We start from the raw sequence: 25,329 nt of genomic DNA on the forward strand, positions 1-25,329 counted from the left end.
GAAGATTTCCTACCAAGAAACAAACCAGAAGTGTGGTCCATTAACGAAAATACCTCCACCTTGGTAGTACTTCCTGAGGAACTTCAATTAAAGCGCGCACAACGAAGTGATGGCTAATGAGACATTTAGTCAGCTGCGCTATTGTAATGGTGACCGGGCGAGGATACCACACGAGGATGGCTCGCACGTAACTCGTTATTCAAATATATGATGGCGGAATGTTTCGCTTGGAGTGATTATGAGAAGCCTAAGGGAGAAATAATTTGGGGTATTAGAACACTCAGAGAAGAATGGCGACTCGTTCTCGTTGCAGCAATGAGAGATTCTCTGTTACCGAGTGAAGATGCATACGAGGGAAAAAAATCGCTGTTTTGTAATACTAATAAGCAGTTACGATATGTTTTACTTATTGTGAACTTACGCATTTCCTCAACCATTATTTTTTGTAATTCTAATTGAATAAGAATGAAAGAAAAAAAATGAAAAAAATAGTACTTCTTTCTTTGAAAAGTTACAGACTCGTAATCAGATCAACGTGAAATTGGGAAAATCTATTGACTCTCACAGAAAACAGGGAGCCCCCCCCCCCTCCCTTGATACAGGTAGACATTTTTTTCCAAAGTTTATTTCTTCGCTCTGTCGATACATTGAGCATCCGTAGCTCAGTCAGTGTAGACGAAGCCCATTGGTCGGAAAGACCCGACTTCGATTCCCGTGAGGAACTTATCTGGTTTCTTTCGACTAAAGGTGAGTTAGCCAGTCTCATACGGAGGTTGGGAATGTTTTCACCGGAAACTCGGGTTTTTCGTCCCTAGAACAGGCAAACCGGCTCCATGAACACACATTGATTACAATCATGAATACGTCCCAGCCATATGCCGATCTCGAGCCCGGAAAAAATTGGGGGGGGGGGGGGGAAGCAATGGTGAACTACCCTGGAAAAATCTCACCAGGAATACCTTGTGGGCAAATGCCTACAAAATCACCTACGGTCGGAAACGACTGAAAAGGAAAATCAGTATCAGTGATACATTAATAAATATTCTTGACCCCCCCCCCTCCCATCTATCTATGTATCTTGGGAAAGGGCATGGTTGATGCCTTCCGCTTTGCAGGCCCTAAGTATGGCGTTGGCTTGCTGCCGAAGTCAACTCAAGTCATAAAGCCCAGTGTATTGCGTCAGTCAATTAAGTGCGTTCGTAGGTCGGTTTGTCTGTTTTGCTGGATGAAAAAAAAAAAAAAACTCTGAGATCGTCTAACGCAAAAGAAAAAGTTACTCTACTGGAATCGTCTTCTTTTCTTAACGCGAAGTGCTAAAAATAGTTTAATTTTTAAAAAGGAACTGTTTATTGGTTAAATGTAAATGAATTATTATTATTATGTAGATCATATAAAAGACTAGGGTGTACTCTAGAAATATTAAAATTTCAAATGATTAAACCCTTCTCAGAAGAATGGAACTAAACGTGAATTGGAAAGCGTTTATAGACTCATTTCTGATAATACGAGGCTGGGCAATTGTGCTATAATTACACACGAGACTTCCTATCATCTGACTATAAAAATGGGGTAAATTGGCTATAAAACAGCGCAATAACATACACGCAAATCAAAGGTCAGGCTGCTGAAAATGAATGAGTAATCACTTGCTATAAAAGCAAGGTCGTATTAAACATAAAAGTATTCGAGAGAGAGAATATTATTAAATTTTAGAACTTCAACAAAGGGCAGGCATCGTTCTCTATAGAAAGGCGTCATCATATACACAGTTCGTGTATGACCAGATCCTTTAGAGTAAGAATTAAACCTTGTATTTGATGTCTAAATGAACAAAAAAAAAAAAAAAAAAAAAAAAAAAATCGAGAATGAGTATTTTTCTATTTTATTAGAGGCTTGTTGGCCCTGTTTTCACACCTTTGCGTCCGAAGAAACAGAGTTTTAAGTTCTATTCCAGTCGCTTAAAAGTTTTTCTTCGACAGTTTCGGGATCTAGTTGATCTCTGGTAGGGTTTCCCCTTCCTCAACCCAAATCAACCGCAAAACTCACACTATTTCAAACAATAATACACAGTGTTAACGACCACGAGATGGCAGCAGTTGTCTGAGCTAATCTCTTCCCAGGATGTCTCTTAAAATCATCGATAGTCGTGAGCCAGCTGTCATGATTATATAAAGGTGGAGATTCGCCTTCCCCTAGTTTCCATAGGTTAGTTTAGGGATAAACAAGCTTCCCCTACTTCCTTTGAGAAATAAAAGGGACAGGTTAGCAGATTTATCCATTTCATTTATATTTTACCTATGGTGGCTAAATTTATGGGGGAAAGATCCAATTCCAACACTTCAGCTACTGTCCAATATTTCTGCTCTTGAGTCCTTGAACCCCGATTGGACCAGACACCCCCTTAACAGCTTGCCATTGTTCAACTGCTTCCAATAGAAGTTTTATACAAATTCAATTCCTTCTCACTTTTAGCCAACATTCCACCATCATTCAACTCACTACGAAAAATAGGTCCATTGCTATACGGATACAAACGGTTAGTCTACGTATGTGTAAAATTAGCGATTCTTATCAAATTACCCTTCTCTGGCACGCGAGCTAATAAAACTCTAACCTCCATCTACCCTTTCCCTCTTTATCTGCTTGACGGTTGAAACCAATTTTGTCCTTATCTGTCCGGATTTCAATCTCAGAAAATTCATTGCCTCTTTCCTCTCACCCCCCCCCTCATGCATCATTCCCTACCTCTACCACCGGAAATTTTAACTCTCACCCCCCCCCCCACGTCGTTCTTCAGTTGTGGCCGGTTTAGGCGGTCGCATCCAACGTATTTTCCTAGCAAACAACCAATAAACACTTCCCAGCCCGAATATGCTAGCAAATTACAGTTACCCGTTGCTTAGCAACGAGAGAAAAATTCCATTGTTGTCGAGGATGACCGACAGGCGCCTGTTAGAGTTAGTGACAAAGTAGAGTACTAGTAGTGGGGGGGGTCGGCAATTAGACTCCCGTTAGGGTTAAATAATAGGAGGCTCATCATTGAAGGCAATGAAGCATCGGAATGCCGGCTTGCCTCTCAAATCAACTGTCAAGATTGCAGACGCATAAAAAGAGATGAATAAAGAAGGATTTGATGGCCAACTGTGAATTCCCTTGGTTTTCTGAGAAAGGAGAAAGTCGGGGGGGGGGGGGGGAACAGAGAGGGAAGAAGTGGTGCCCGGTAGTCCAGCCGGAATTGTATGTGCACGCGCCTCAGTTGCTGACTCAGGAAAATCGAACAGTGTGACTCTTGCTTGTCTGATGAATATTTTTCGGCAAGATTCTATGGGTTGCTATAAAATTCTAAGTATCGGAATAAGTATTTTCCCCACTTTGTCAGATTTTATAAATTCAGTTCCTCTTTCATTAAGGCTGATCATAGTTCGACAATTTTTAACGGAAGCGTCCTCTAGGACATTTTAAACAACAACAATGCGAGAGGGGGGAAAAAATGATATTGAATAGCGCGTAATATGCGCTGGCTGCGTTGGAAATAAGTCGGCATTCGTGACTTTACAAGCCATTACCCATGTATCGCGGATGTCTCGCAAATCTAAATCACTAAAGATGAAAACATGAAGAAAATGCGAAAAAAAAATGACTCGAGTCTAGTACTCTTTCCATTTTTCTTTAAGTTTTGTTTTAAAACTTAAAATAAAAATTAATTGAAGCAAAAGCCATCTACCGACTACAAAAGAAGAAAAGTATGTTTGCAAATTTAATAAACGCGCACGTTGCCATTGGAGAAAGCTTGTTAAACATTAAAATATCATCATTAATACTCACAATAATACATTTAAATCAAAAGATAGCAAAGGATTTTTTTTTTTTATCTGTAACAAACATGCTATAATTATTGCTAAGACTTGCACTTTCTGGAATGAGATTAGCAGGTTATCGCAATATAAAAAAGTCGAGGATAAGGGACTGTTACTGAAGACGAATGACCTAGCAATGACATGAAAGACAGCTGTCAATGCAATCAATGATAGTTTGCCTTCAAGAGCGCATGCTCGATATAGGACGAGCACCAACAATCGTGCAACAGGATCTTCGAGGTCAGTTCGAGAATTAACCACCAGATGTCGCATTATTACGTGCGTTACGTCATATTAAAAATAAGTACTGTATTTGGCTGAAAACTCGAGTGGATAGAATCGGCAGATGAATATAACACGTACCGTCAAGCGATGAATACCCCCCCCCCTTTTTTTTTTTTTTTGAGATTTTCCCCTAAAATGTAATAAGACCCTGCTTGGTTCCAAAACAGAAGAATTAAAGAAGCAACAACGCAGTGAATTAGAATAATAATAAAAGCCTGCTAAGCCTACTGTGAACTGTTATCACAGAGCGCTTGAAAAGCGCCAGTGAGGGGAGGGGGGAGAACCCGCCATCCATTCATTCACACATCGCGTCTCACGTACGTACATCTCGACCCTGCTTTGCGGCAACCACATGCGATTATCGGGGAGGGAGAGACTTGCTAGTTCGCCATACATTCAAGCAGTCCTTTGAGGAATTGCACTCCACTGTCGCCAGACCCCGTCAATAGTACATAATCCGCACCATCTCTGCCATTATCACGCGTAGTTTCGACACCCCATTTTTGTTCAAACCCCTTGCTTTTGGGGAGTGTCATGACCTCATCTCATCTCTTCTTCCTGTGTGCGAGAAGAAGAAGAACAAAAAAAAAAAAAATGTGCGTGTGGGTCCGATGGGCTAGTTTGATATTATGCCGAATTTCTTCCCATCTCTTGCCGCATGACTTCTATCGTACAGGAAACCATCGTTTAATAGATATTAATGATGATAACAATAAAAAAGAAAGAAAGACACATAAGAGACGAAATAAATGTGTATAAGAGTTTTTAAAAGAGGGCGCACTGAAGTCGCGTGCGCTCCATTGACCTAATGGTCTTTTAAGGGAAACGTTCTACAAACAACCCAGTTTTAATTCGGTCATGCTACAGGTCCGGATGGACAAAACACTCAGATAGGGGTCGCTGTATTGTGTTCTATGCATTAGTCGTCGAAGAAAAAAACAAACAAAAACTCGAAAGGGGGGGCGGGAATGCAGGGAGAGAGCGATGTAATAAATTATGGGACCACTTAAAATTGCAGCGGTGGAGTTGGGAAAATGCAGCTAGATTTATTTTGGCACTAAGCCATGGTCGTATGCTAATGATGCAAAGATTATTTGATAAAAATGAATTTTAAAAAATACAAAAAAAAGAACAAAAATTAATAAAAAACAAAAATCTGTAGCCCATCCACGGTAGTAAAGGTTTACAACCATTCGTGGATGGGAGACATATAAAAATAAAATAATACGGGACATCTATCGCAATGTTGCATTTGATTTTATTTTATTCGGGTATACATGAATAACTAATTTCAGTTGCTATTTCGGTTATATAAAATTTAAGTTTTTTAAAAAAAAACTGTTCAGCCAAACATGTAATATTAATGTTTAAATGTAAAAAAAAAAAAAAAAAAAAAAAAAGAGGTGTATGATTTTTGAAACGAGTTGCCTTGGTATTGTTCTTGCCTTTCCCAGCTGTTTATGTTATTGAGGGCAACAAACTGCACTATCGTTGTAAGAATGAATGTGTGAAATGTACTATATGATCTACTGCAGTGGAATGCACGTGAAAAATATTGTTTAGTTTCAGTAACAGATCACGTGCGTGAAATGTACAGTTTTGGCTTCGATAAAGGTGCACACGTGACCGTGCATATGGTCAATGTTACGTGTTTATCAGACTTTGCATCGTGCAATTTTTTATTTACCAAAAACTGAAGTTACTTCGATTGGCAAGGTCGGTTGCCAATCGAGGTCATAAATGGGAGACGGAGAGACTTTAAATTATTTAAATAATGTTAAAACTCCCAAGAGTCATCGTTCCTCCTCGTATTCTATAGCAAAACATGGTCTCCAAGGTTACAGTCGCACACAAACACCACGACCTGAAATCTCTCTCGAAGCTTTTGCTCTGGTTCAAGGCGCTCCGAAACACGTGACGGAAGAATGATCTTTAATTGGGGAACAGTACAAGAATGCGAACCCATGAACGCAGCTAAGATTAAGATTGCTCATCGGCTGTTGTAAAAATGCCATTAAATCGCAAGGGTCAGCGCGCAAAAGATAAAGAGGCCGGCAGGGCTTTCTGGACGTTGAACCTAAACACTTGCGCAGAAATAAAATAAAATAAAAATATTTGCTGTGCTACTTCAAATACACTTTAACTTTGCCCGCACTTCTTAAGAGATCCCTCCCCCTCGCTCCTTCCCCGAAAATATAGTCACCTCGCATGGGTTGCGCTGTATTAGTGCAATAGAAAGCATGACTACCAAAGTCGAGAACTGTGGGGATTACATGTGGCGCCATCTTTCGGGTGTTCTTAGCAACAGTCCTTCGTAAGACAACATTCGATCCTAGAATCTAGAATAAGTGGGCAAAGAGCATAACTAAAGAATTACTTACTCTCCTAATGTATTGCCATTCCAACAAGGACTGTCTCCTTTCACTGCAAGACTTTCTTCGTTGCAAAGATTGTCTGCCAAATTGGAGTAAAATCCTTTGGATTCGTCGAGTTTGTGCACAAAATTCTGAAGTAGCATGTACAGACTTGTTTCTGTCGCCCTTGTTTGTAAAGATAGCGGTTTAACGGGAGCTTCTAATGGAGGTGTAACCTTGCTCGTGTCGCGTGTAGTTCTTCTAGTATGACCACAAGACTGTTTCACCTGTAATGAATAAAAAGACAGCATTAAGAAAAGAAAAAAAAAATTCATAAACAAAAACTTAATACAGGTCTACAAAGTTCTACCTACCTTGGTTAGCGTTTATTTCATCCCCATCCCCCCCAAATTAATTAAATATATATTGGGCACTCTGGACTCTATACCCATGCTGAGCCATCTTTGTACTTCACTTGTGAGGCGAAATATCCACTGATCATGCCATGTAAGCAGAACCTAACGTTGGCAGGGAAACATTACGTCACACCTACAGTCTTTGCATATTTCGGGGAAGGACTGGGTGCTTTACGCAACTTTATGAAACAGAGTTTTACAAATATATTCTAAATATCGAATAGATGCTAAAATATCCCCCCCCTCTTGGAATGAATAACTAAATCCACACGTTCTTTTGTACTTCCCATAGAATGTAAAAGGAATTCTCTTACACTAACTTTTTGGGGGGGGGGGGGGGGGGAATCTGTTGGCAGTTGGTCTATAACTGCCAACAGATTTGGTTTAGTTATTGAAGTTGGTCATTGCTAGAAATCCTTATTATCCACCATATTATCTGCTGTGTTTAAAAATATTTTGAATAAATAAGACATTTATAGCTTACTGACTGGGACTGCAGCAGGTTCAAATCCCGTCTAAGGCTATTTGTATAGCTCCACGAGTTCATAAAATAAATATAATAATTTACTAAAAAAATAAAGAGCCGAAAGGCTTCAGTTCGGCGATGCATGGACGCTTGGGCAAGCGATCATGTCTTCTATGAGGTCCGCCCTTGGGCAAACTCGTAGCCGGCGAGTGTATTTTCCCGTAAGCTCTCTGGTCAAATTTCGTACGAAACTTTCATAGTTTCTATAATCGGTTTTGAAAAGAATGCCGAAATAATTAAATATAATTGCATAATAATTCCTGTAGAGAATCATCTTCAAGAAATCATACAAATCCTCTCGATCGAACGTTTCTTCAAGTGTTGTAGCGTTCTGACTCGCCATGTATTTATAAAAGTCATAGACCACGGAAAGGTTAAGTACTATCGTATACATCTTTTTATATTATAAAATAAATCCTATTAAAATCACATTATTTTGAATTGTATTATTCTTATTATAATCACTTATTTCTAATAAATAATTGTGTTAATAGATTTATATTGGCTATTCTGAACACTATCCTAAAATTAAATCTGAACATATTTCTATTTTTGTTTTTTTAATGTACTTAAAATAAAGTCGGCACTAGGTTTAATAAAGTATTAGCAACTGCTGTTTTTTTTTTGTTTTTTTTTTTTAAAATAATTATAAACAAAGACTGGGTTTGTGATTCCCGACATGCCTGGTTATACAGGCATTCTTAAAATGACAACTTTAATGGTTTCTTTGAGTTACGTCACGCTTAAGAGCATTAATTCAATTCATTATTAATTAATTTGAACCTTTATAAGAGTTTTTCATTAGAAGGCTAGTCAACTGGAGAGGGTAGGGGTTTCCCTCCCAGAAAGGGGTTTTCTATCTCGCAAAACAGACAAACCGCAGCTAAGTAAACATGACACTGGCCTCATAGCCATGCTTGTTTCTTTCGTAATTCAATGACTCATTTCATAGACAGAATTACCCTTTCGGATTCAAACGCCTGTATTTATCTCGAACTAAACTCCTCTCAACAGCAATCAAAGCAAAAAAAATTCAACTTGATCGTTTGCCCTACGGACAATTGAAATTGCGAGATCCGGAATCAGCAGAACACGAAATCTATGCATTTAAGTTCCGAAAGAAAACTTCAATAAATATTTAAATTTCACCAAATTTCCACTAATAATGTCCTATACGAAATACATACGACGTCACTCTAATATAATAAGCAATTATAAAGTTCGTCTTCTCATCTGTTTACTTTTTCTTCGCTTTCTAACATACTCGGGGCTATTTTTGGCATTTGATATCATTGTGGGACCTCACCGTTCTTTCCATCATCCAGAATAATCAAGATTCTACTTGCACTCTAATTTAGAAAACGTAACCCTATTCCTTCTTTATTTCCATAGCGAAAAAAAAAAAAAAATGAAGAATAAGAAATCCGAAATAAATAAACCACTGACTACTGATGCCAACATTCCTTAAAAAAAAAAAGAGGGAAAAAACAAAACAAAAAAAAAATCCCATTTTCAAAGAGAACTTCAAGTATCACAGAAGTTCTTTTATTTGCACGAGACATCCATTTCAACTATTATGTTTGGTTCCTATCTCTCCAAAATCCCGAAATTTCCATTGTTTAGACTAGGATCAATCTGGTACTAACGTATGTCTATATATCCGGTAATGTCAGAAAGAAAGAAATAAAACTACATATAAAGTCTTTTTTTTTTTTGGTTTTTATTCGGCAGCAAATCCTACCTAACCATACTAACTCCTTATGCGAGCAAAAATATCCATTTTTTAGAAGCTCGACCGAAATGCGGTAAAAATCTGCAGAGCGCCCTCTCGTAGCGGCAGCAAGAAACATCCCAAAGGAGGAGAGTTGAGATACTGAAATCGATTAAATGGACCACCGTCTGTGCTCAATCACTTTGACGTGCAAAATGTTAACCAGGATGGCGCGAATGCCAAAGGGAATGACTCCCCCATCTTTCCAGTAAACGTATTTTTGCTGCCTACTGCAATATAGTTGGGTCTTAAGGAACAGGTAAAGAAAGATTTATTTCTTGTCATCAAAATAAGGAAAAAAAAAAAAAAGTCCCGGCTACTAGCGAAGTAATGAACTCCGTGAACATGATTCAAGACATAAAAATTATGTGCTATATTAAAGAGAAATGCCTGGGATTTTGTCACGCTGAGTGAGTAAACAAACTATCCTAGTAAATCTTAATTTATGGAACAAATATATACATAGGCTTCTTAAAGAAGTCATGTTATACGGTATTCCTTAGTAATGAAAAACAGCGTATTTATGTGAATAGATTTAAAGCCGTTGAGAAAAGCTGTAGAAATACTTACGATAATAAAATTCACAAATGAAAATTACACACTTGAACGCATGCGTCAACTCACAGGTGAAATGCCGTTTGGCTTCAATGTACTGTTTGGCTTAATAATAGAGTAGCACGCGTGTGATATGTACTTTTGTCTTCGGTAATGGAGCACGTGCCATATACAGTTCAGCTTCAATAAAAGAAATGTACAGTTCAGTTGTAACAAAAGAATCATGCTCAGAAATGAACAGTTCGGTTGCAATAAAAAAATCATGCTCAGAAATGAACAGTTCGACTGCAATAAAAGAATCATGCTCAGAAATGAACAGTTCGGCTACAATAAAAGAATCATGCTCAGAAATGAACAGTTCGGCTGCAATAAAAGAATCATGCTCAGAAATGAACAGTTCGGCTGCAATAAAAGAATCATGCTCAGAAATGAACAGTTCGACTGCAATAAAAGAATCATGCTCAGAAATGTACAGTTCAACTTCAGTAAAAATCCGAAATGTACATTTCAGCTGCAATAAAAGAAACGTGGAATAAGATGTAGTTTTGCTGTAAAGGTAGTCAGTCGGTCAAAGGAAATACATTATTATCGCTTTGAAAAAAAAAAATAATAATAATTTTTTTAAACAGTTATTTTTATTAATTAATAAACAGAAAAACACTTTTGAAAGTAAAACTGAATGATCTTGCAATTCTTTCGCAATCGAATTACAATCAAATAGCTATTATCGAATAACTCAGTTATTGGCTGTACGTTCATTTTATTAAGCAATAAAAATAGTTCGCCCTTGGCGTTCCAATTACATCAGCAAGTCCTCTTTTTGGCCGCACATTAAAAGCGTGTCGTAAAATGTGCATAAAACGTAAGCCCCGGCGCATATTTCATAACGAACGAATTTGTGCGAAAATGTAAAACGAGTCGAGTTTTGGGGTTGCGCTTCGTAATTCTGTCGATCTGCTGGAGCTTCACTTTCAGGTACGTACGGAGCGTCATTACGATGAGAGATGTTTGCACGCTGTTCCGTACTCGCCTTCGTTATTCGGGTCAATGCAGAGATGTAGAAGTACATCTGGCCAGGCGAAAGGATGCAAATCATTAGAAACGTAGGCGGTGCTGGAAACAACAAATAAAACCTCGGTGACATCTGGGAAAGCGGGGATGGGGGATTAAGGAGGTTCCACATAAACAGCGCATACACGCAAAGCGTTAAGAGACATGCGTGGGTTTGCGAGGCACGTGACACGATTCGAAACAGATTGTGTAGGCACAATCAACGAACGAAATTGAAATAAGCAGATTCGCATTTCCTCTTGTGCCCTTCATTCCTTCTCTCTCTATCTATCGCTGTCTCACTCTGTTTTTCTTCTTTATTGTGTCATTCTCTTTATTTTGCACTCTCAGCTCTTTTTCATCTCAATCTCATCTCTCCTCTTTCTCTTCGTTCTATCTCGTTTCATCCCACTATCCTTCTCTTCCACTTTCTCTCTATTTTTCTCTCTTCAGTTGCTCTTTCTCTGCGTCCTTTTTCTCATTTTTTTTCACTCTTTCATTTCTTCCTATTTCACAAGGCTTCATTCTCTCTCTCTCATTCTTTTCCATTCTTTCTATCCTCTTTTAGATTTTTTTCTCTAATTTTGCCCAGTGATTTTATCGCCTTTAAGTCTTCATATATTACGTCGTCTCCGATTTCTGATCATTTTTTCCCTCCATTTTGTCTTCTCTTTCATCTTTATTTCCGGTGATTTTTATCCTTCTCATATTTCTTTCTTTCTATTATCTACTTTTTCTTTTTCCTATTCTTCTCTTCTTTCGTTTGTTCTTCTTCCTTCGTTTCTTCATCTCTCTCCCCTCGTATCTGTGGTATCGTGGATAATTCTTGAGACTATTGCAAGTTAAATCAAGTGAAATGTACTAAGAGCTGTGAGTGTGTGTACGCGCGCGCGCGTGTAGAACATTTGCCCTCAAGAAATCATCCCTGGCTGAACCCAACTCCTGCTTTATGAGGTAGAAATTTTCATCTGTGCTATGAAACTTCGGGAGTTGCTCCTCCCCAAGCTTTATCTGCCACTCAGAAATATCGCGAGCAGAGGAGGGGGCGTTGCACAGGTAGAGTAGGAAAGGATATCGGGATGGGGAGGAGGGAGGGGGGGGATGGGAAAAGTAAACATATTTACTTTTCTCCGAACGGATCGTTATCCGCGAAAGGACATCTCCAAACTACGAGAAGATCCTCTCCAAGTTAATAGCATCGCTGTCGTTCTAAACAGCGGAAAGGTCAAAAGTGGAACGATGCACATTAAAAGGCTGATGGAGGGCAAAGAGAAAAAGATTACGTAGAGAGAGAGAGGATGGGGGAAAACAGGACACGAGATATACTGATAGTAAGGGGAATGAAAGATAGATATAAAGAGGATGGAGAAATTGAGGAGTCGGGCGAAAGCTGAGAAATGAAAGACCAACACTGTTTGGTCACAGTTAAAGATAAAAGTAACTAAAGGATTGCGTTTTGTTTATTTTTCACCCGATACAGCCTTCACTAAAAATGTGCCAAGTAAAGAAGTAAAAATAAATTAAATTTTAAATATTTTTGGAGAAAAGGGAGGTTCGCTACGATGAAATCATTATCAGCATTCCTTCGTCCGTACTAGCCGCTTTGGGTTGACGAATTTCGATGAAATTTAGCAAACACTGGATAATATTTTCTGAAATAGAGTATGAATAAAACCAATCAATTTAAAAGAAAGAGAGGAAGAAATTACACCCTACAGTAGCACGTGAAACTTAAATTGTTGCCAAAGCTATTTTACAAAGTTGCCATGACAACCACAAGAACAGTTTGTCTGGAAATCGATCAATGTACGTTTCCTTACAATATTTGCTACGCTCTGTAATATTTGTTTGAATGGTGATCATCGCTGTTGATTTTAGATGAAAATTAGACAAGGTATTGTTTACGATACAATGTGGGTTCTTAATGTATTCTTACGTCATCTCTTTTTTTGTCCAGAAGTGGTCCACTTTCCCGTAAAACAGCAGACATAGCGGAGAGAAATCTGCGCGTATCCTTTTAATTAAAAACATTTTCTGTGTTGTGTAAGCACTAAAATAATGTCGTTCGACATGAAGAACTGCCCTCTGGAGGAGAAAAATGGAAATTATTATAATATGCAAAAATTACGAATTATAGTTTGAGAAAATTACTTGTGATTACCTAACAGATGATAAAATGCATAAAGGAGTTGGGGGGGGGGGGGGATCTGGTAGCTGAAAGAAGAGCTATTTAATCTTAGCAGAAGACACATTGGGACATTTACTTAAACGGTATCCGAATTGGAAGGGGAAAATGAACCCCCACCCCCTAGTGGGGCTGTTCGTTAAAAAGAGATAATGGACTGCGGAAAGGCCATTAGAATTTCCGCTTAAAAACCTCGTTGGACAGAGAACAGGCCTACGGACCACTTGCTATTGATAATTATCCCTTTTCTTGTAAGGAGATGTCATTAAACAGGGGGATCGTCAAGACATCAAATGTAGGGTAAGGAATGTTTGACAATTCGATCGTATCTGGACCATTAGCAAATAATACGTTGTAAATGGACGAATCACGTGTGAGAAAGAAGAAATGACCAGCCCCTCTAAAAAGAAAATAAAAAATATATATTTGGCTCCGTTTGGAGAATAACAGATCTTCGATCTGATGACATTGGACTGCATGCAATTTTTTTTTTTTTTTTCGTGATAAGTCACATTGAAGTTTCATAAAACACAATAACATTTGTGGTTGTTGAGCGCTAATGCTAAAATAGCTAACAGTTGTTTATGAATAAACGTACGCACGTAACCACAGTAATAAGATTTTTAATGAGTAAACATTTCGTCGTAAGTATCATAGGACATCTTCAGTGCAGTTAATTCAAACAATACTAGGAATAACATAGTTAGGGCGCGTGCTTACAATGGAATCCCAATATGCGTGTACTAGCGTGTTATAGAATAAAATTAAAATATATCTGAAAAAGAAAAAAAAAAAAAAGATTACATTAACATGAGATAACATGTTAATGTAAGTGACTAATGATTTTTTTGCGTTGTGTTTGGATTGTATCCATTTTGTAGGCTGTATTTTTGATTATTTCCAATTCTTGGTTTAAAGAACCTTCGGAGGAGCAGAATCTGAGTGCTCGGGTTACTAATGGTTTAATGATGCCAAATTTTTGAGATGGTTGGCGAGCAGAAGAATTGTGAATGTAGCGCCCTGAAAACGTCGGCTTACGATAGACAGAAGTGGAGATGGAACCATCTTCTTTTCTTTGGATGTGTAAATCCAGGAAGGAGATACCCTGTGGAGATTCTTTTTCGAGCGTGAATTTGATGCGCGGATGAAAAAGATTGATTTTATCTAGGAACAAGTGTAGTTCTTGTTCAGAATGATCCCAGACAGCAATGACGTCATCAACGTATCGTAGCCAGATTTCTGGTTTAGGATTAAACGTGAAATTTTTTCTTATTAAAAATCTTATTACTAAGGTTATGTGTGTATGTTTGGTCGTGAATGCTCCACAGGTTTCATTATACAACATAGTTGGTTATTGCACTTAAATAGAAGCTTAAAAGTGCTTTTTTCTTTTATTACCATAATCCCAATCAAAATATTGCCAACCTAATGCACAGTAGGTTAAAAATTGTAACAAGCTTTGAATTAAAAAAAAAAAAAAAAAAACTGTCCTTTTGATGTTGATGTGAATATAGCAACAACTAAACAGAAAATGCAGTAAGGTACAGTATACAAAGCCATTTTTCTATTATATTTGCTGGTATCCATACTATGGACATTCTTTCTTCACCAGCTCTTTTGGATACGACAATATTCAAGTTGTTTTTAAGCGATAAAATATAATGGAATAAAATAAATAAAATCAAAATATATCAATGGAGTATTTGTGAAATGAAATAGCATATGAAAAAATAACAGAATAGGGAATGGAATGGAATGTAGAACAGAATAGCATGGACTTGGAATAGAATGGTCTTTTAATTAGGGGAAAAAAAAAAAAACGAAGGAACGATTACGGGTACGATTCTGTCCCTTCTACCTTGAGTTGTTATAATTTTCCAATATTTTTTAAAAGAATTTACTGTCGTTTATCGATCTAAAGCTTTCCTTGTAACTGCAGCAATATTGACGTTTTATGCGTACAGCGATGTAAGACAAAGAATGTCAAGTTTTTGTTCAAAATACAAACCCGTAATCTCCAACCAGTAGGTCCTGGGCGTAAATGGTTGTGGATGTCTTTGGAGTGAAGGAGGAGATTTTTGTCGCCCAGTGTAAGACTTCTACCCTGCATACTGGAGGCCCGAAGTGGCTTGGAAAAAAAAGTGCCATGTTTGGTCTCTGGAACGGGGTTTCCGCATAATCCCAAATGCCACCCGCTCAAAAGTATGGAATGTAAGAAGTTTCTAAACCTCTCCCCTTAACATCTGCTCTTCTGAGGATTTATTTCAAAGTCTTGAAAATCAAGATCATCACGGCCCTGATTGCATACATATTGGTGATTTTTAATTCGTTGATAGATTCAACAACTTACTACAATCTCTCAAACAAAAAAAAAAAAAAAAAAATTGTCGGGTATATAGAGTTTCTTAGGTGGATCTTACTTTTCAGACTTTACTGACCTTGATTTTATCGCCTCCAATACAAGATTTATGTTTTAAGGTACACGATAAACCTTCCCAATCTAGAATTAATAACGGTGACATTTGACACGTCAAATGTCATCGCATGGAAGAGTACGACCCCTTTTGAGGCTACAAAAATCTAATGAACGTATACCATTTGCTAGCAGCACACTCGCAAAACAAACTTCACGTGTCGGACTACGCGAGACACAATGAACACCAGCAAGACACGTTTAGACTTGTTTAACTATATATTAAGCATGATAAACTTGACAGTAAGTGCTGACATGCTGTATTATTCTTACACACAATTCCCCTTCACTTTTTTGGTTTCCCCTCGCATGTTAGCTATAGAAATACTTCTCCTCCCCTTAAGAAAAATGTAATTATGAGATTCAATCTATGAGATTTGATTTTTGCTATAATTCACCACTGCGGAACAAATAAATACCATTTTTATTCTACCCCAAAGTGAACCCTTAATTTCGTTGGCATTTAGGGGAGGGAGGGCTGTCCTATATCGATTAACTGGATCCGGTGGATACTTTTAAACAGCGTTCTTTACCCCCCCCCCCCCATTTGCCTTCATTCTTTTCTGTATCCAACGTCCGGTAGACATTCCTTGGCCTTATACTGTTGTTGGCATCCTTCCCCTCAACGGTCTCCCTGAGGGTAGAGGCGTGATGGCAGGTGACTGAAGGAATGCTTCGTTCTTTAAGAGAAAGAGAGAGAGAGGTCGCCCTATCTGATCAATAGTCGTCTTCTGTCGGACAGGAAAAATGTCTGGAATGTTGTAGTCTGTACTTCTGCAGGTAAGGACATTAAGAAAAATCAGAGCTTACAATTTTCCCACTTCGTTGAATTGGCATTACAATTTCTATGACCTCAATACTGCAGCACACAAACATGTTAAACTGCTTTGGTGCAGAAATAAAAAATATAAATTAAATAATGAAATAATTTGTTACTACATATATGGAAGATTTAGAAAAAGATCGATGGGGAAACATTAATAATAGCTATTATTAAATTTAAAAAAAAACCATCAACATACTTCACAGTCCTAATGTGATTATTAAAAATTAAAGAAAGATAAACAAAAAAATTCATCACGTTTTAAATTTAGCACCTACTAATTATTAAAAACGCCAAAATATTGAAATAAAAACATGGCTGGGTAACGCAATAGCCGAGCCTTAGTTATTAAAACTTCATTTGCTACAACATTCAAATGAAAACATTGTCCTTATAGTCCTTATATAAGGACTGGCTTAAAGGGGCGAAGCAAGAATGCTTTTCATCTTCCCTGTTATCTGTAGAGGACAGTGTATGGATAAGGTGTTATTGATGTATTAAAGCTCTGATCATGGCAGGAGGGTAACAGCAATAGCCGAGCCTCAGTTAGAACTTCATTGGCTACAGCATTGCCATCCATTACCCTCCAAGGGTATTGGATTGAATGAATCAATCATCGCATCTCAAATGAAAACATTGTACTTTTCAGACATTATTATTATATTATCATAATCATGGAATAGGAAAAGGTGTATTCTGTTTTTCAAATTTTACGGAAAAAAAATTCAATAAAATAATGAATAATTTCATTTATTATTTTTTTAAATATAAGTTTAATTATGATTTCAGAAAGAAATGAAATATTACTTTGATAAACTATATAAAAAATTAGAAGATTGTATCAAATACGAATATCTCCTTTATGCTAGAATTACAACAAAATCTTCAATATGTCATTGCATACATTTTTGGTAATATTAATATGCCACGTTTCTATTATATCAATAAACTGTTCTATTTACATCGGTATACTGTACCAGTATACTTGACATCCTATTTGAGCTACGTTTGTCAGGAAGGATCATGTCTTCTGGTTGGAAAAACTTGGGTTTGAACCCGTCTAGAGCCTAAAAAATCTTTGTAATCTCAGCTAAACTAAGTTATATCCTACTCGGGTTGTTTGAAGTTTTGGCCGAAGCAAATAAGGGTGTAAAGGTCAGCGTGTTTGCGCTCTTACCCTTGCTATTCCTGCATAAGACTGACAAATTCAGTTTAAAAGCAAGCCTGTAAATGATTTTTTTTAAGTACTAGACTGAAGGAAAGTAATGCCTTTACTCCTCAAAGACGGACAAACCGACCATGAGAATACACGCAATTAGCAGACATAATAAAGTGGTTTCGTAGCCTTATTTGCTTCATCCATGATTCAAACTACTCAACCTCACGTTTGATATCCCAGTTGCCGAAAAGCGATTCGAATGATACACTTCTGCCTTTGTAACTCAATTGTTTATTCAAGTTCGACATTTTCCCCCCCTTAATCTGTAGTTTTCATCTCGGTGGTGTATTTGCATTTTCAAACCCCTGAAGACGCTTATATAGAAATAACAAATCGGTTATGTAAAGGTCCAACATTCTGTGGCATTTTTTTTCCGTAAAATTTTTCAAATTTTACGGAAAAAAAATTCAATAAAATAATGAATAATTTCATTTATTATTTTTTTAAATATAAGTTTAATTATGATTTCAGAAAGAAATGAAATATTACTTTGATAAACTATATAAAAAATTAGAAGATTGTATCAAATACGAATATCTCCTTTATGCTAGAATTACAACAAAATCTTCAATATGTCATTGCATACATTTTTGGTAATATTAATATGCCACGTTTCTATTATATCAATAAACTGTTCTATTTACATCGGTATACTGTACCAGTATACTTGACATCCTATTTGAGCTACGTTTGTCAGGAAGGATCATGTCTTCTGGTTGGAAAAACTTGGGTTTGAACCCGTCTAGAGCCTAAAAAATCTTTGTAATCTCAGCTAAACTAAGTTATATCCTACTCGGGTTGTTTGAAGTTTTGGCCGAAGCAAATAAGGGTGTAAAGGTCAGCGTGTTTGCGCTCTTACCCTTGCTATTCCTGCATAAGACTGACAAATTCAGTTTAAAAGCAAGCCTGTAAATGATTTTTTTTAAGTACTAGACTGAAGGAAAGTAATGCCTTTACTCCTCAAAGACGGACAAACCGACCATGAGAATACACGCAATTAGCAGACATAATAAAGTGGTTTCGTAGCCTTATTTGCTTCATCCATGATTCAAACTACTCAACCTCACGTTTGATATCCCAGTTGCCGAAAAGCGATTCGAATGATACACTTCTGCCTTTGTAACTCAATTGTTTATTCAAGTTCGACATTTTCCCCCCCTTAATCTGTAGTTTTCATCTCGGTGGTGTATTTGCATTTTCAAACCCCTGAAGACGCTTATATAGAAATAACAAATCGGTTATGTAAAGGTCCAACATTCTGTGGCAACTCCTAATACTGCGCAGTCGTAAGCCACGTTTCTCCGTTAAGGCCGGAATTTCTACCCCACTTTGACTGCCTCCCCCCAATCTCCAAAATTAACAACGCGCACAACGGAAGAGCCCATGGAGATCCACCCAAGTACTCGAGACAAACATCCTTAAAAAGAGTTAGAAAGAAGCCACTCCGACCGCCTCTTAATGCTGTGGAGAGAGAGTAGTGAACACAAGGGTGCAACTATAACTGCTAGACAGGTTTGACTAGGGGAAAAATGGGATGGGAAACAGAACGCGGACAATGTGTGTGTGTGTGCGCGAGAGCAAGAGATGGGGGGAATTAAAATATGCTGAAAGGGAAGGGGGGAGTCAAACTTTGGGAGAAAGACGCAAAGATACGTTGGGGTAACAGCCTATTTCGACACCTTGATAGCCCTAAGTATCCCACAGCCACCTTCTTGTCTCGCATTTGACCTTTAACCCCGCCCTTTTCCCACGCTATTCCGCTGGGGGAACCGACCGACCAGCCAACAGAACAGGTAAAGATAATGATTATTGCCCAATGGACACTATAGCATGGAAACAAGATGGGAAGCTCTGTAGGGTTACCAGTGGCGACCTCTGGGGTGGGAAAAGAGACAGACGGAAAGATAACAGCGCACTGATTTTATTTTTTTTTCCCTGATAATCTGCTAAGCTCTTAGCTCCAAATACGAAGATGCTGAAGCAGCAATAAATAAAGATTATCTCTGGAAAAGATTCGGAAATGCGTTAAAAGGTCAAAGGTGATATAGCGGAGCAAGAGCGGAACGCTATGCATAATAAACATTAAATAAATGAAGTGAAGAGGAGGAGCTCTGGCGAAACTCAATTTTAGGATCAAATGAGCCACTCGCGTTAATAAGAAACGAACCTCGTCACGTGGTGATGACGTCACTGCACCAAAACTTGTAACTGCAAAGTCGTGATGGCATTGCACAGAAACAAAAATAAATATAGCGATATAATCTCTTGGCAGCACAAGCACCCTCCCATGGGAAAAAACGGACAGGAACGTATGTGGGGGAGGGGGGGGGGCAGTCATCCATCGTTTCTTCCGCCGTAGAAACTCACAAAAGTCCAAAAATGAAAAATTTAATTTCCAGGTTGTTTTATCCATCCATCCACACGTTGGAAAAACTTGGACATAAAATCCTGAGCAAGAATCGATCGTGTAATTGAAAAGGGGAAGAAAAAGTTTTCGGGGGATAAAGAAAATTACAGGGATTGTTAGGTCAAAGTGAGACTTGAGGTTATCCACCTGGTAATTTTCAAGTGATCAAAGAATCGTTAGCAAAAGAAAGTCCTCAACAAACTTTTTGAAAACAACTCTCAAGATCGGAGTAAAAACAGTGGAACACCTTCAGTTGCAATAATTGTTAACGGTAGGGTTGCTGCTTCAATGTGTTTTTTTTTTATCTAGTCGAAAAGTGTGTGGACATTTACAGTGAGGATATCACGTCCGAGTGGCAAAAGAAATGTTTTAGATTCACGACCTTTCGAAGGTTTGAAATGAGCTATAAATTTAGCGCATGCGCCGTGAAATCGAGCTCAACAGTTATACATTTACTTCCACAATATTTCATAAGTATCTGATGCTAATCTCATACAAATTACTTAAGGCCCGCTGCTCCGAATATAACTAGTGATGACTTCGAGCTGCCCCAAAACTGCTCAAAATACTTAAAAAAGCTCAAAATGAAAACACTGTTCCAAGCAGAAGCGCATAAAATTAAAGCCACTGTTCCAAATAAAACTCAAAATCACAGCAACCGCTTAAAAAAAAAAAAAAAAAAAAGCTCATAAACCAAAATACTTCAAATAACTGCTCCAAAATACATCAAAGGCAAAACCAAATTCCTTAAAATTAAAGCCGCTGTTCATCCCATAAAAAAATAATAATAATAAAACTTATAAACAAACCTACTGTCCTAAACAAATCGTTCCACATTAAAGTGCTCAAAAAAGCTCAAAATCAAAACTACACCTGCAATTAAATTTTCTCCTAATTTGTGCTGCTTCTGCCGCGAACACAACCGCTCAAAATCAAGACAACTAAAAATAAAAGTTTAGTAAACATTTTAGTAAACAGGCGACGTATTTAACAAACTTATTTAGAAACTTAAACCTTTAAACGGCTTAGTTGTAACTACAGCCTTGTCAGCCCTACACCAAAGTTTATAAGCAACATTACGAGTAGCAGAAGGGTGAGACCCGATGTTTTCTCTTTACAGGAAATCAATCAAAACTAGCAAAGAACAGAAAAATGCGAGCTCGTTACTTCGCATTAAAAACCATCGGTGGGCAGAAAACCGCTAACACAAGCGGTACGAAATCCCCAACACACACACACACACACACACACACACACACACACACACACACACACACACACACACACACACTTCCTTTAGTTGCACTGCAACAATGGGAAATAGCCAGATGTTCTCTAGAACAAATTTCAAACGTTTTTTGACATTTCCAATATACTGCTCTCCCTTCACGTTCCGAGAGAAGAAAGAAAACCGAAACGTATAATGGTGTTAAAAAAAAAGGGAAAAAAAAAAAAACTTCCGATATACCAAAAACTAACAATAGGCGGCGCCACTAAGAACTTTCAATAATGTAGATTTCTTTGTGATCGGTTTATTACTTTACACAAAACTGCAACAATAGACAAACGTGATAGTGACTGCATTAGCGCGCGCATGTATCTTACAACGTGACCGCGCGCTAAACAATGAACGTAAAGGATGACACTCTGTTTGGTTTATATATATTTTTTTTAATCTCATCTGCATTCCGTCGCTAATGGTGCGCCACCTAGTGGCAAATATCCCAATTATTTCCGTAGCAAAAGGGGGAAAATATACGTGAGCAACTGCACGATATTCCTGACCAAGTTACCTTCATCCTAGTGATCCATGATGCGAAGAACAAGGGCCTTTGGTACGGTCTGCCTTAGGAGACCAGTTAACTGCCACTCAACGAACGTCATTACAAGCCTGTCGGTAGCACCGTATGGGACTACACGCAGCCAAACGACACCATAGGCTCGACTAAATCTGCCATTTCTTCGCTCGGCTTGTGCTTTTGCCAGCGTGACGTCGAACGGAGGCGAAACTAAAACCCGATAGAGACAATGCGGAGGAGAATGCCTCTCCGATCATGGTAGATAACGAGAGAAAGTCGGGAACCCTTGTCAACAGAAATAAATGGGGATTTTGGACTCAAATACCCTCAGCGAATGCTTTTTTTTTTTGGAATGGATTTCCTAATGGTTTTATTTTAAACATTTCTCAAAACAAACCCGGTGTCATCACAGAAGAAACATTATGTGGAGCTCCTTATGGTAAGAAAACAAAAAAGTATACGACTATTTCATATTTTCGGGGAGGGTTAAACGAGGGCACTGAAAAGTGACCCAATCCATTTAAATTAAATCATACGTGGAATCTACGACTTTGGTTTAAAGTCCTAGATTCCATTTTTTTATGACGTTTTCCACCTAAGCTGAGTTGTCTGATCTCAGGCACGGCGTATAGTTTCTTCTGCTGGAAAATCAGTCCCTCCCCTACACACACACGTGTGTATATCCACCGCTGAACTCAAATGTAGAAATGACATAATACACAGCAACCAAGGCCTTGGTAAAGCACTTTGGTACTTCCATTACCTGATGAGGATCCGTATGGACGTAACGCAGTTATGAGGATGATATCAGATAACCTCCCTCGAAGAAAAGAATGTCCTAAGCAGCTAACTAACCACCACGTTTATTTTCGAAACTATGGGTAAATATATCTTGGGAAATCTCCAACGACTTCACAGAATAAAAGTGGAAAAACGAAGGGAAAAAAATGTTTTTATGAGCAAAAAAAGGATCAAAAGAATATAAAATGTAACAGTAGAACAATAAATCTGGTGTTCTAATGCGAGGTGAACACAACAGAGAACCACTTACCACCCGAAGCTGGCTGGAAAAAATAAAAATAAAGCAAGCAAAACTGACACAAAAAGGCGCTCTGGAAATTATAATTATTTTAGTTAGTTAATTATTTGATCGTTTAAAATATTAAATTATCAGTGATGATCAGAGATATCGCAATTTTTTATTTATCTCTATAAAATAAAAGTTTTGTTTGGGCTTGACTGCGATGGATGTCAGTATGCTTTCATCTTCCTAGAACAACCGCACGTTCTGCTTTACGTATACCAGGTGGTAGAATAGGTTGTGTACATCGTCAATAAATAATATTATGACAGACGCTATTTCAACTCTTGTCAAATCTCTAGTTATTATTTAATCATTTGAATTTTCTTTTTTTTTGTTTGATGCAATAAAAGTGGAATCGAAATAGGAGTAAAACAGTTTAATCTCGTGACTAGTGACGACTCGTGGCTTGAAATCGTTGGGGTGCTGCAACTTTCGAAATATACATACACGCTGCTAAGTACAGTGTATACGTGTTTGGATAAAATATCAAAATTATGATAAAAATTTAAAAAAAATAAATAAACTTGAAAAAATATTATTTATTATTGATAAACTTATACAATTTGGTATAATTCAAAATTATTTAAAAATAAAATATATTCTTCTTGTTTTGTTTTCATGAAAAAATAGTTTATTATCCATAAAACTATACAGTTTGGTATAATTCAAAATTACTTAAAAATAAAATCCATTATCATAATCCCAATAACGTTCTAGAATAAAAACTATAACAAATGTTATGTCTTTAATTGTAATGTCCAAATATTTAAAGAGACGGAGTAAACACGATAAGCACTACGAACACTCTACTACTGGAGCAAACTGCATATAAACAACAGTGGAACTGCGCGACGGACAGTGCCGCATTACGATAAAAGCTCGCATCTCACTATGACGTGCATATGCTTGCGCGTAACAATATGACACTGTGGTAAACACAGTGCTGCTAGCGTCCTTCACCTCTTAAGTGCTACAAGACGGATTTTTATTATTTTTTATACAAAATAAGAGAATTGTATAGGATTGTTGATGATAAAATTAAATATTACTAGCAAATAATTAATAAATATATTTATATATATCGAGAAAAATTTGGAGGTGCTGCAGTACCGCAGTGCCTATGCACGAGCTGTCCCTGCTCACGACAATAGCGAAAGAGCTTTTCAACCGCTGATGGTGATTTAAAAAAAAAATATTTCCTTGAAATAATACTTCAGGAAGTGAAATGACGCAAGATATTTTACGCATTATCCGTAAAATTAGACCATACTTTTTTTTTAGGGGGGGGGGGGTATTTGGAATTTCCTCCTCCATCGTGTTTATACAAGTTGTTGGTTAAATACCTGTAAATAAAACAAGTTCTGCCTTTGAAGTTTCCAAATATATTAATTCCCGTTTCTGAAACATTAATTAAAGTTTCGCGCGCATAGCGCGCTAAAACTTCATTGTCTAAACTTACGTCTTTAATAGATTGGGGTATAAGTTCAGATCCTACAGAATGTTTTGAAGTAGTGGCTTAGAAACCTTTCAAATTTTCGTGCACGGGATTTGATTTTTTTATTTTTATTTTTTAAAGCACCTTTTGTTGCCGTGGGCACACAAACTTCCTATCCATCTTAGTCACGTATAAATCGATTATTGAATTCTGTGTAGTCTATTTTAAGTAATCCAACCGACCAATGTCGGCATATTAGCCACTTAACTATAACATTTCCAAACAAAGCCAAAGGAGAAAAACGTACTGTTTGTTTGTTTATTTAAAGAAAGACAGAAAGAAACTGTAAACCACGTGGCTTTAGTCATTTTCCAACTCCATGATGGAAAAAAAAAAAAAAAAAAAAAAGACAGGAAAGTTACTGTTTTTCAAGACGTAATAGCTACTACATACTTCTAGGTTCCAAAGTGCTACAATGACGGCCTAACATTCTTCCCCCTCACTCCCCCCTTCCCATTCATCTTCCACTGACATTCTACCCACATTATAACTCACTAAAAATACCGGGAATTATTCACTCACGGCATTCTTCATGCCTTTCGCCACAAAACTGCGACTTGAACTACACCTTTTCTTCGCTAAATACAGAGCCACCCAAAAGATGACTCACACGCTACAAATGGACACGACAGGGGAAAAAAAAAAAAAAAAAAATCTTACATCTGCATAGCTCGAAAAATCGACTAAGAAGCTACAAGACAGTTTAAAAATGACCCACTCACCTTGGCTTGTTACTTTAATCGTTTATAATAATGCTGACTTCATAGTTTATTTATTTTTAAATATTATTGACATAAACACGCGTAAAATGTCAATTTTAAACAAACGCAGTTTTACATTGCGGCGCGTGCGTTTTTTTTTTTTTTTTTTTTTCAATTCTTGAAACTATGCTGATATTCTTCATTGTTGAAATCGACAACAATATTGATTGGTTTTTGTTTGTTTGTTTTTCATTCTTGAAAGTCTGTTGGTTTCTCTATTGTTCACATCAACAATAAATTCATTTTACTCTCGAAACCAAAACTTTAAT

At 37.4% G+C, this 25,329-nt stretch overlaps 1 protein-coding gene across 1 annotated transcript in view; it reads right to left on the reverse strand.

The window, feature by feature from the left end:
• Positions 1-25,329, reverse strand: part of dally (division abnormally delayed protein) — a 156,090-nt gene that overhangs the window by 42,567 nt on the left and 88,194 nt on the right. The window contains exon 4 of the mRNA XM_090413514.1: positions 6,524-6,783. Coding sequence (XP_090269640.1) covers positions 6,524-6,783 — 260 coding nt within the window. The remainder of the gene's footprint in view (positions 1-6,523; positions 6,784-25,329) is intronic.

Source organism: Typopeltis vanoorti, chromosome 24 (assembly GCF_054136105.1).
Source record: "Typopeltis vanoorti isolate ZY-2024b chromosome 24, IOZ_Tvanoo_1.0, whole genome shotgun sequence".
Lineage (NCBI taxonomy): Eukaryota > Metazoa > Arthropoda > Arachnida > Uropygi > Thelyphonidae > Typopeltis > Typopeltis vanoorti.